The sequence below is a fragment of the Hemibagrus wyckioides genome, linkage group LG09 (assembly GCF_019097595.1).
Source record: "Hemibagrus wyckioides isolate EC202008001 linkage group LG09, SWU_Hwy_1.0, whole genome shotgun sequence".
Classification (NCBI taxonomy): domain Eukaryota; kingdom Metazoa; phylum Chordata; class Actinopteri; order Siluriformes; family Bagridae; genus Hemibagrus; species Hemibagrus wyckioides.
The window spans coordinates 30,936,508-30,949,691 of NC_080718.1; the positions used below are offsets into that span (position 1 = coordinate 30,936,508).

Sequence of the window (13,184 nt, forward strand, 5' to 3'; positions counted from 1 at the left end):
CACAACATTTATTTCTGTCCAGATTTCTCTCTAAGATCCCATATTGATGATGGGAAAGTCTGACCGCTGGGTAAAGTCTCCTCCATCACATCCTAAAGACTCTCACTGGGGTTAAAGTCTGGACTCTCTTTCACAGTTTGAGCTCCATGAATCCTGACATCTTCATATATTGGAATATGACCTGAAAAACCTCTGGTCATTCAGTATATTCAGGTCAATTTTTGGACACATGACAGTGTTGAACCTGAACCTGAGCAACTGAAGCAGTCTCTCATCATCACACTGCGCCCACAGGCTCATGCTGACCTCTGATCTCCAATTACTCTGGATTTTTTCCACATTTCTTCCTGGAAGATGAAGCTTCTCCACACAATCCTCTCAGGGGTTAATAAAGTGTTGGTCAGTTCTTACCCCGGTGTCAGAAGGGTCACTGATCTCCATACCTGTTTTATTAAGTTTTTTTGCCATTTGACTCTTCTGAAACAGAGTAATGCCTTTTCCATGACCACAAGGTTTGTCTTCCCCTTAGTGTCTCTCTCTCTCACACACACACACACACACACACACAGACACACACGCAGTGTGCTGAAGTTTTCCGTGTGTGTTTACCATTTTATGGAAGGAGTCTCCAGTGTCAGAGGTAAAGCTGTAACTTTTCTGATCTTGGTAGGAGCTGTGTGTGTGTGTGTGTGTTTATCTTTTCCACCTTAAACTAAGTCTCAGGGTTAAATATTCACGTGAGAGAACAGAGAGTCGAGTGAACAGCTGCTATGTGACTTTCCTTATCAAAGCTACAAGGTCAGTTAATAAAAAAACACTATAAGGATATCCGCAGTTTTCCGGGTCAGAAACACAAAAACACTTTTACAGAGACGTGTCACTTTGCTGATGTTCTTCAGCAGTGGAGGATTTCAGCCCTGAAGCAGAGAGAACTTTACCAGAACCTTCTGGAAGGTTTCTGCTCAGACGTTCCAGCAGATGGTCCATGTGGATCACAGAGTAACGCTGCGCTAACATTCCTACCATTTTGGTGTGATGTGTGTAGTTAACATGTGAACATGAACCCGTGTGTGTCTCCGAACGTTTAGGATCCATACAAAAGACACAGTGTGAAAGTAAGATCTGCGTCTGATCTGTCCCTCATCCCGTCCCTGAGTCCTCACCATCCTGAATCCGGTCTGCCAGAGCGTCGGAGCTGAACCCAGCGAACACGACAGTATGAACCGCTCCGATCCTCGCGCACGCCAACATGGCCGCCACCGCCATGGGACACATGGACATGTAGATGGCCACGCGGTCTCCTTTCCTTATGCCGTGGCTCTTTAGCGTGTTGGCTAAGCGACAGGTCATCTCCAGCAGTTCTCTGTGGAGAAAGCAGACCACTGCATCTTACACGTTCTGAGGAAAACAACACACTCCACTGGAACACGCTAGCACTAATTTACCACACGCTAACGTTCAACTGAACCCCGTCAGAATCAACAAACATCAAATCAAACTTTAAATAAAAACCTGTAAAGTTTCATAAAAAGTTATTCTCCTTTTTGTGAAATTTATTAACACTTTTACTATTTCTCTTTTTTATTTATTAGAATATCTGCATTCATTCAGCACCAACACACACTAACACACACCAACATACACTGACACATTAATACACACCAACACACACTGACACACACCAACACACACTGACACACTAATACACACTGACACATTAATACACACCAACACACACTGACACACACCAACACACACTGACACACTAATACACACTGACACATTAATACACACCAACACACACTGACAGACTAATAAACACCAACACACACTGACAAACACCAACACACACTGACACACTAATACACACTGACACATTAATACACACCAACACACACTAACACACACCAACACACACTGACACACTAATACACACTGACACATTAATACACACCAACACACACTAACACACACCAACATACACTGACACACGAATACACACCAACACACACTGACACACACCAACACACACTGACACACTAATACACACCAACACACACTAACACACACCAACACACACTGACACACTAATACACACCAACACACACTGACACACACCAACACACACTGACACACACCAACACACACTGACACACTAATACACACCAACACACACTGACACACTAATACACACCAACACACACTGACACACTAATACACACCAACACACACTGACACACACCAACACACACTGACACACTAATACACACCAACACACACTGACACACACCAACACACACTGACACACTAATACACACCAACACACACTGACACACACCAACACACACTGACACACTAATACACACTGACACATTAATACACACCAACACACACTGACACACTAATACACACTGACACATTAATACACACCAACACACACTGACACACACCAACACACACTGACACACTAATACACACCAACACACACTAACACACACCAACACACACTGACACACTAATACACACCAACACACACTGACACACACTGACACACTAATACACACCAACACACACTGACACACAGACACACACCAACACACACTGACACACACCAACACACACTGACACATTAATACACACCAACACACACTGACACACACCAACACACACTGACACACTAATACACACCAACACACACTGACACACAGACACACACCAACACACACTGACACACACTAATACACACCAACACACACTGACAGACACACTGAAACACACTAATACACACCAACACACACTGACACACACTAATACGCGCTAACACACACTGACACACACTAATACACACTGACACACACTAATACACACCAACACACACTAATACACACCAACACACACTGACACACTAATACACACCAACACACACCAACACACACTGACACACTAATACACACCAACACACATTGACACACAGACACACACTAATACACACCAACACACACTAATATACACCAACACACACTGACACACACTAATACACACCAACACACACTGACACACTAATACACACCAACACACACTGACACACTAATACACACCAACACACACTGACACACTAATACACACCAACACACACTGACACACACTAATACACACCAACACACACTGACACACACCAACACACACTGACACACTAATAGACACCAACACACAATGACACACAGACACACACCAACACACACTGACACACACTAATACACACCAACACACACTGACACACACCAACACACACTGACATACTAATAGACAACAACACACACTGACACACAGACACACACCAACACACACCAACACACACTAATACACACCAACACACACTGACACAATAATACACACCAACACACACTGACACACACTAATACACACCAACACACACTGACACACTAATACACACCAACACACACTGACACACACCAACACACACTGACACACAGACACACACTGACACACACTAATACACACCAACACACACTGACACACACTAATACACACCAACACACACTGAGACACTAATACACACCAACACACACTAATACACACCAACACACACTGACACACAATAATACACACCAACACACACTGACACACTAATACACACCAACACACACTGACACACACCAACACACACCAACACACACTGACACACTAATACACACCAACACACACTGACACACAGACACACACTGACACACACTAATAAACACCAACACACACTGACACACTAATACACACCAACACACACTGACACACACTAATACACACCAACACACACTAATAGACACCAACACACACTGACACACACTAATACACACCAACACACACTGACACACACTGACACACTAATACACACCAACACACACTGACACACACCAACACACACTGACATACTAATAGACAACAACACACACTGACACACAGACACACACCAACACACACTAATACACACCAACACACACTGACAGACACTAATACACACCAACACACACTGACACACTAATACACACCAACACACACTGACACACTAATACACACCAACACACACTAATACACACCAACACACACTGACACACACTAATACACACCAACACACACCAACACACACTGACACACTAATACACACCAACACACACTGACACACACAAACACACACTGACACACTAATACACACCAACACACACTGACACACAGACACACACCAACACACACTGATACACACTAATACACACCAACACACACTGACAGACACTAATACACACGAACACTCAGTAATACACACCAACACACACTAATACACACCAACACACACTAATACACACCAACACACACTGACACACACTAATACACACCAACACACACTGACACACACTAATACACACCAACACACACTAACACACTAATACACACCAACACACACTGACACACACTAATACACACCAACACACACTGACACACTAATACACACCAACACACACTAATACACACCAACACACACTGACACACAATAATACACACCAACACACACTGACACACACTAATAGAATAATAGTGTGTTATTTAGTGTGTTGTTGTTTAGTGTGGTGTTGTGTTGTTTAGTGTGGTGTTGTGTTGTTGTTCAGTGTGTTGTTGTGTTGTTTAGTGTGGTGTTGTGTTGTTTAGTGTGGTGTTGTGTTGTTTAGTGTGTTGTTTAGTGTGTTGTGTTGTTGTTTAGTGTGTTGTTTAGTGTGTTGTGTTGTTTAGTGTGGTGTTGTTTAGTGTGGTGTTGTTTAGTGTGTTATTTAGTGTCGTGTTGTCTTGTTGTTTAGTGTGTTGTTGTTTAGTGTGCTGTTTAGTGTGTTGTTGTTTAGTGTGTTGTTGTGTTATTGTTTAGTGTGTTGTTGTTTAGTGTGTTGTTGTGTTGTTGTTTAGTGTGTTGTGTTGTTTAGTCTGGTGTTGTGTTGTTGTTTAGTGTGTTGTTGTTTAGTGTGTTGTTGTGTTGTTTAGTCTGGTGTTGTTTAGTCTGGTGTTGTGTTGATGTTTAGTGTGTTGTTGTTTAGTGTGGTGTTGTGTTGTTGTTTAGTGTGTTGTTGTGTTGTTTAGTGTGGTGTTGTGTTGTTTAGAGTGGTGTTGTGTTGGTTAGTCTGGAGTTGTTTAGTCTGGTGTTGTGTTGTTGTTTAGTGTGTTGTTGTTTAGTGTGGTGTTGTGTTGTTGTTTAGTGTGTTGTTGTTTAGTGTGGTGTTGTGTTGTTGTTTAGTGTGTTGTTGTTTAGTGTGGTGTTGTGTTGTTTAGTGTGGTGTTGTTTAGTGTGGTGTTGTGTTGTTTAGTGTGTTGTTGTTTAGTGTGGTGTTGTTTAGTGTGTTGTTGTTTAGTGTGGTGTTGTGTTGTTTAGTGTGGTGTTGTTTAGTGTGGTGTTGTGTTGTTTAGTGTGTTGTTGTTTAGTGTGTTGTTGTTTAGTGTGGTGTTGTGTTGTTTAGTGTGTTGTTGATTAGTCTGGTGTTGTGTTGTTGTTTAGTGTGGTGTTGTGTTTTTGTTTAGTGTGGTGTTGTGTTGTTTAGTGTGTTGTTGTTTAGTGTGGTGTTGTGTTGTTGTCTAGCGTGTTGTTGTTTAGTGTGGTGTTGTTTAGTGTGGTGTTGTGTTGTTTATTGTGGTGTTGTTTAGTGTGTTGTTTAGTGTGGTGTTGTGTTGTTTAGAGTGGTGTTGTGTTGGTTAGTCTGGAGTTGTTTAGTGTGTTGTTGTGTTGTTGTTTAGTGTGTTGTTGTGTTGTTTAGTGTGGTGTTGTGTTGTTTAGAGTGGTGTTGTGTTGGTTAGTCTGGAGTTGTTTAGTCTGGTGTTGTGTTGTTGTTTAGTGTGTTGTTGTTTAGTGTGGTGTTGTGTTGTTGTTTAGTGTGTTGTTGTTTAGTGTGGTGTTGTGTTGTTTAGTGTGGTGTTGTGTTGTTGTTTAGTGTGTTGTTGTTTAGTGTGGTGTTGTGTTGTTGTTTAGTGTGTTGTTGTTTAGTGTGGTGTTGTGTTGTTTAGTGTGGTGTTGTTTAGTGTGGTGTTGTTTAGTGTGGTGGTGTGTTGTTTAGTGTGTTGTTGTTTAGTGTGGTGTTGTGTTGTTTAGTGTGTTGTTGATTAGTCTGGTGTTCTGTTGTTGTTTAGTGTGGTGTTGTGTTGTTTAGTGTGTTGTTGTTTAGTGTGGTGTTGTGTTGTTGTTTAGCGTGTTGTTGTTTAGTGTGGTGTTGTGTTGTTTAGTGTGGTGTTGTTGTTTAGTGTGGTGTTGTTTAGTGTGGTGTTGTGTTGTTTATTGTGTTGTTGTTTAGCGTGTTGTTGTTTAGTGTGGTGTTGTTGTTTAGTGTGGTGTTGTTTAGTGTGGTGTTGTGTTGTTTATTGTGGTGTTGTTTAGTGTGTTTTTGTTTAGTGTGGTGGTGTGTTGTTTAGTGTGGTGTTGTGTTGTTTAGTGTGGTGTTGTGTTGTTTAGTGTGGTGTTGTGTTGTTGTTTAGTGTGGTGTTGTTTATTGTGGTGTTGTGTTGTTGTTTAGTGTGGTGTTGTGTGTTGTGGTGTTGTGTTGTTGTTTAGTGTGATGTTGTGTTGTTGTTTAGTGTGTTGTTGTTTAGTGTGGTGTTGTGTTGTTGTTTAGTGTGTTGTTGTTTAGTGTGTTGTTGTGTTGTTGTTTAGTGTGGTGTTGTTTAGTGTGGTGTTGTGTTGTTTATTCTGGTGTTGTGTTGTTGTTTAGTGTGGTGTTGTTTAGTCTGGTGTTGTGTTGTTGTTTAGTGTGGTGTTGTTTAGTGTGGTGTTGTTGTTTAGTGTGGTGTTGTGTTGTTTAGTCTGGTGTTGTGTTGTTGTTTAGTGTGTTGTTGTTCAGTGTGTTGTTGTTTAGTGTGGTGTTGTGTTGTTTATTGTGTTGTTGTTTAGTGTGGTGTTGTATTGTTTAGTCTGGTGTTGTGTTGTTGTTTAGTGTGTTGTTGTTTAGTGTGGTGTTGTGTTGTTTAGTGTGTTGTTGTTTAGTGTGGTGTTGTTGTTCAGTGTGTTGTTGTTTAGTGTGGTGTTGTTGTTCAGTGTGTTGTTGTTTAGTGTGGTGTTGTGTTGTTTAGTGTGGAGTTGTGTTGTTGTTTAGTCTGATGTTGTTTAGTGTGGTGTTGTGTTGTTTAGTTTGTTGTTGTTTAGTCTGATGTTGTGTTGTTGTTTAGTGTGTTGTTGTGTTGTTTAGTGTGGTGTTTTTTAGTCTGATGTTGTGTTGTTTAGTGTGGTGTTGTGTTGTTGTTTAGTGTGGTGTTTTTTAGTCTGATGTTGTGTCGTTTAGTGTGGTGTTGTTTAGTGTGATGTTGTGTTGTTTATTGTGTTGTTGTTTAGTGTGGTGTTGTGTTGTTTAGTGTGGAGTTGTGTTGTTGTTTAGTCTGATGTTGTTTAGTGTGGTGTTGTGTTGTTTAGTTTGTTGTTGTTTAGTCTGATGTTGTGTTGTTGTTTAGTGTGTTGTTGTGTTGTTGTTTAGTGTGGTGTTTTTTTAGTCTGATGTTGTGTTGTTTAGTGTGGTGTTGTGTTGTTGTTTAGTGTGGTGTTGTGTTGTTTAGTGTGGTGTTGTTTAGTGTGATGTTGTGTTGTTTAGTGTGGTGTTGTGTTGTTTAGTGTGTTGTTGTTTAGTGTGGTGTTGTGTTGTTGTTTAGTGTGGTGTTGTTTAGTGTGGTGTGTTGTTGTTTAGTCTGATGTTGTGTTGTTGTTTAGTGTGTTGTTGTTTAGTCTGATGTTGTGTTGTTGTTTAGTGTGGTGTTGTGTTGTTTAGTGTGGTGTTGTGGTGTTTAGTGTGTTGTTGTGTTGTTGTTTAGTGTGTTGTTGTTTAGTCTGATGTTGTGTTGTTGTTTAGTGTGTTGTTGTGTTGTTTAGTGTGGTGTTGTTTAGTGTGGTGTTGTGTTGTTGTTTAGTCTGTTGTTGTGTTGTTGTTTAGTCTGATGTTGTGTTGTTGTTTAGTGTGGTGTTGTTTAGTGTGTTGTTGTTTAGTCTGATGTTGTGTTGTTTAGTGTGTTGTTGTTTAGTCTGTTGTTGTTTAGTCTGTTGTTGTGTTGTTGTTTAGTGTGGTGTTGTTTAGTGTGTTGTTGTTCAGTCTGTTGTTGTGTTGTTTAGTGTGGTGTTGTGTTGTTTAGTGTGGTGTTGTGTTGTTGTTTAGTCTGATGTTGTGTTGTTGTTTAGTGTGGTGTTGTTTAGTGTGTTGTTGTTTAGTCTGTTGTTGTGTTGTTTAGTGTGGTGTTGTGTTGTTGTTTAGTCTGTTGTTGTGTTGTTGTTTAGTCTGATGTTGTGTTGTTGTTTAGTGTGGTGTTGTTTAGTGTGGTGTTGTGTTGTTTAGTGTGGTGTTGTTTAGTGTGTTGTTGTGTTGTTGTTTAGTCTGTTGTTGTGTTGTTGTTTAGTCTGATGTTGTGTTGTTGTTTAGTGTGTTGTTGTTTAGTCTGATGTTGTGTTGTTTAGTGTGGTGTTGTTTAGTGTGTTGTTGTTTAGTCTGATGTTGTGTTGTTGTTTAGTGTGTTGTTGTTTAGTCTGTTGTTGTTTAGTCTGTTGTTGTGTTGTTGTTTAGTGTGGTGTTGTTTAGTGTGTTGTTGTTCAGTCTGTTGTTGTGTTGTTTAGTGTGGTGTTGTGTTGTTTAGTGTGGTGTTGTGTTGTTGTTTAGTCTGATGTTGTGTTGTTGTTTAGTGTGGTGTTGTTTAGTGTGTTGTTGTTTAGTCTGTTGTTGTGTTGTTTAGTGTGGTGTTGTGTTGTTGTTTAGTCTGTTGTTGTGTTGTTGTTTAGTCTGATGTTGTGTTGTTGTTTAGTGTGGTGTTGTTTAGTGTGGTGTTGTGTTGTTTAGTGTGGTGTTGTTTAGTGTGTTGTTGTGTTGTTGTTTAGTCTGTTGTTGTGTTGTTGTTTAGTCTGATGTTGTGTTGTTGTTTAGTGTGTTGTTGTTTAGTCTGATGTTGTGTTGTTTAGTGTGGTGTTGTTTAGTGTGTTGTTGTTTAGTCTGTTGTTGTGTTGTTGTTTAGTGTGGTGTTGTTTAGTGTGTTGTTGTTTAGTCTGTTGTTGTGTTGTTTAGTGTGGTGTTGTGTTGTTTAGTGTGGTGTTGTGTTGTTGTTTAGTCTGATGTTGTGTTGTTGTTTAGTGTGGTGTTGTTTAGTGTGATGTGTTGTTGTTTAGTGTGGTGTTGTTTAGTGTGTTGTTGTTTAGTCTGATGTTGTGTTGTTGTTTAGTGTGGTGTTGTGTTGTTTAGTGTGGTGTTGTGTTGTTTAGTGTGTTGTTGTGTTGTTGTTTAGTGTGTTGTTGTTTAGTCTGATGTTGTGTTGTTGTTTAGTGTGGTGTTGTGTTGTTTAGTGTGGTGTTGTTTAGTGTGGTGTTGTGTTGTTGTTTAGTCTGTTGTTGTGTTGTTGTTTAGTCTGATGTTGTGTTGTTGTTTAGTGTGTTGTTGTTTAGTCTGATGTGTTGTTTAGTGTGGTGTTGTTTAGTGTGTTGTTGTTTAGTCTGTTGTTGTGTTGTTGTTTAGTGTGGTGTTGTTTAGTGTGTTGTTGTTTAGTCTGTTGTTGTGTTGTTTAGTGTGGTGTTGTGTTGTTGTTTAGTCTGTTGTTGTGTTGTTGTTTAGTCTGATGTTGTGTTGTTGTTTAGTGTGGTGTTGTGTTGTTTAGTGTGGTGTTGTTTAGTGTGGTGTTGTGTTGTTGTTTAGTCTGTTGTTGTGTTGTTGTTTAGTCTGATGTTGTGTTGTTGTTTAGTGTGTTGTTGTTTAGTCTGATGTTGTGTTGTTTAGTGTGGTGTTGTTTAGTGTGTTGTTGTTTAGTCTGTTGTTGTGTTGTTTAGTGTGGTGTTGTGTTGTTTAGTGTGGTGTGTTGTTGTTTAGTCTGATGTTGTGTTGTTGTTTAGTGTGGTGTTGTTTAGTGTGATGTTGTTTAGTCTGATGTTGTGTTGTTGTTTAGTGTGGTGTTGTTTAGTGTGTTGTTGTTTAGTCTGATGTTGTGTTGTTGTTTAGTGTGGTGTTGTTTAGTGTGGTGTTGTGTTGTTGTTTAGTGTGGTGTTGTGTTGTTGTTTAGTGTGTTGTTGTTTAGTCTGATGTTGTGTTGTTGTTTAGTGTGGTGTTGTGTTGTTTAGTGTGGTGTTGTTTAGTGTGGTGTTGTGTTGTTGTTTAGTGTGGTGTTGTTTAGTGTGTTGTTGTTTAGTGTGGTGTTGTTTAGTGTGGTGTTGTGTTGTTGTTTAGTGTGTTGTTTAGTGTGGTGTTGTTTAGTGTGTTGTTGTTTAGTGTGGTGTTGTGTTGTTGTTTAGTGTGTTGTTGTTTAGTGTGGTGTTGTGTTGTTTAGTGTGGTGTTGTTTAGTGTGGTGTTGTTTAGTGTGTTGTTGTTTAGTGTGTTGTTGTTTAGTGTGGTGTTGTGTTGTTGTTTAGTGTGTTGTTGTTTAGTGTGGTGTTGTTTAGTGTGTTGATGTTTAGTGTGGTGTTGTTTAGTGTGGTGTTGTGTTGTTTAGTGTGGTGTTGTTTAGTGTGGTGTTGTTTAGTGTGGTGTTGTGTTGTTGTTTAGCGTGTTGTTGTTTAGTGTGGTGTTGTTTAGTGTGGTGTTGTGTTGTTGTTTAGTCTGATGTTGTGTTGTTGTTTAGTGTGGTGTTGTTTAGTGTGTTGTTGTTTAGTGTGGTGTTGTGTTGTTGTTTAGCGTGTTGTTGTTTAGTGTGGTGTTGTTTAGTGTGGTGTTGTGTTGTTGTTTAGTCTGATGTTGTGTTGTTGTTTAGTGTGGTGTTGTTTAGTGTGTTGTTGTTTAGTGTGGTGTTGTTTAGTGTGATGTGTTGTGTTGTTGTTTAGTCTGATGTTGTGTTGTTGTTTAGTGTGGTGTTGTGTTGTTTAGTGTGGTGTTGTTTAGTGTGGTGTTGTTTAGTGTGATGTGTTGTTTAGTGTGGTGTTGTTTAGTGTGGTGTTGTGTTGTTGTTTAGTGTGGTGTTGTGTTGTTGTTTAGTGTGGTGTTGTGTTGTTGTTTAGTGTGGTGTTGTTTAGTGTGTTGTTGTGTTGTTGTTTAGTGTGGTGTTGTTTAGTGTGTTGTTGTGTTGTTGTTTTGTGTGGTGTTGTTTAGTGTGTTGTTGTGTTGTTGTTTAGTGTGGTGTTGTGTAGTTTAGTGTGGTGTTGTTTAGTGTGGTGTTGTGTTGTTGTTTAGTGTGATGTTGTGTTGTTGTTTAGTGTGGTGTTGTTTAGTGTGGTGTTGTGTTGTTTAGTGTGGTGTTGTTTAGTGTGGTGTTGTGTTGTTGTTTAGTGTGGTGTTGTTTAGTGTGGTGTGTTGTTGTTTAGTCTGATGTTGTGTTGTTTAGTGTGTTGTTGTTTAGTCTGATGTTGTGTTGTTGTTTAGTGTGGTGTTGTGTTGTTTAGTGTGGTGTTGTGTTGTTTAGTGTGTTGTTGTGTTGTTGTTTAGTGTGTTGTTGTTTAGTCTGATGTTGTGTTGTTGTTTAGTGTGGTGTTGTGTTGTTTAGTGTGGTGTTGTTTAGTGTGGTGTTGTGTTGTTGTTTAGTGTGGTGTTGTTTAGTGTGGTGTTGTGTTGTTGTTTAGTGTGGTGTTGTTTAGTGTGTTGTTGTTTAGTCTGATGTTGTGTTGTTTAGTGTGGTGTTGTTTAGTGTGTTGTTGTTTAGTCTGTTGTTGTTTAGTCTGTTGTTGTGTTGTTGTTTAGTGTGGTGTTGTTTAGTGTGTTGTTGTTTAGTCTGTTGTTGTGTTGTTTAGTGTGGTGTTGTGTTGTTTAGTGTGGTGTTGTGTTGTTGTTTAGTCTGATGTTGTGTTGTTGTTTAGTGTGGTGTTGTTTAGTGTGTTGTTGTTTAGTCTGTTGTTGTGTTGTTTAGTGTGGTGTTGTGTTGTTGTTTAGTCTGTTGTTGTGTTGTTGTTTAGTCTGATGTTGTGTTGTTGTTTAGTGTGGTGTTGTTTAGTGTGGTGTTGTGTTGTTTAGTGTGGTGTTGTTTAGTGTGGTGTTGTGTTGTTGTTTAGTCTGTTGTTGTGTTGTTGTTTAGTCTGATGTTGTGTTGTTGTTTAGTGTGTTGTTGTTTAGTCTGATGTTGTGTTGTTTAGTGTGGTGTTGTTTAGTGTGTTGTTGTTTAGTCTGTTGTTGTGTTGTTGTTTAGTGTGGTGTTGTTTAGTGTGTTGTTGTTTAGTCTGTTGTTGTGTTGTTTAGTGTGGTGTTGTGTTGTTTAGTGTGGTGTTGTGTTGTTGTTTAGTCTGATGTTGTGTTGTTGTTTAGTGTGGTGTTGTTTAGTGTGATGTGTTGTTGTTTAGTGTGGTGTTGTTTAGTGTGGTGTTGTTTAGTCTGATGATGTGTTGTTGTTTAGTGTGGTGTTGTTTAGTGTGTTGTTGTTTAGTCTGATGTTGTGTTGTTGTTTAGTGTGGTGTTGTGTTGTTTAGTGTGGTGTTGTTTAGTGTGGTGTTGTGTTGTTGTTTAGTCTGTTGTTGTGTTGTTGTTTAGTCTGATGTTGTGTTGTTGTTTAGTGTGGTGTTGTTTAGTGTGGTGTTGTGTTGTTTAGTGTGGTGTTGTTTAGTGTGGTGTTGTGTTGTTGTTTAGTCTGTTGTTGTGTTGTTGTTTAGTCTGATGTTGTGTTGTTGTTTAGTGTGTTGTTGTTTAGTGTGTTGTTGTTTAGTGTGGTGTTGTTTAGTGTGGTGTTGTGTTGTTGTTTAGTGTGTTGTTGTTTAGTGTGGTGTTGTTTAGTGTGGTGTTGTTTAGTGTGGTGTTGTGTTGTTGTTTAGTGTGGTGTTGTTTAGTGTGGTGTTGTTTAGTGTGGTGTTGTTTAGTGTGTTGTTGTTTAGTGTGTTGTTGTTTAGTGTGGTGTTGTTTAGTGTGGTGTTGTTTAGTGTGTTGTTGTGTTGTTGTTTAGTGTGGTGTTGTGTTGTTTAGTGTGGTGTTTAGTGTGGTGTTGTTTAGTGTGGTGTTGTTTAGTGTGTTGTTGTTTAGTGTGGTGTTGTTTAGTGTGTTGTTGTTTAGTGTGGTGTTGTTTAGTGTGGTGTTGTTTAGTGTGGTGTTGTGTTGTTGTTTAGTGTGTTGTTGTTTAGTGTGGTGTTGTTTAGTGTGGTGTTGTTTAGTGTGGTGTTGTTTAGTGTGTTGTTGTTTAGTGTGTTGTTGTTTAGTGTGGTGTTGTTTAGTGTGGTGTTGTTTAGTGTGGTGTTGTGTTGTTGTTTAGTGTGTTGTTGTTTAGTGTGGTGTTGTTTAGTGTGGTGTTG

At 39.5% G+C, this 13,184-nt stretch overlaps 1 protein-coding gene across 1 annotated transcript in view; it reads right to left on the reverse strand.

Moving 5' to 3' along the window:
- acss1 (acyl-CoA synthetase short chain family member 1) overlaps positions 1 to 13,184 on the reverse strand; it is a 67,390-nt gene that overhangs the window by 47,346 nt on the left and 6,860 nt on the right. Inside the window, exon 3 of the mRNA XM_058398844.1 lies at positions 1,164 to 1,363. Coding sequence (XP_058254827.1) covers positions 1,164 to 1,363 — 200 coding nt within the window. The remainder of the gene's footprint in view (positions 1 to 1,163; positions 1,364 to 13,184) is intronic.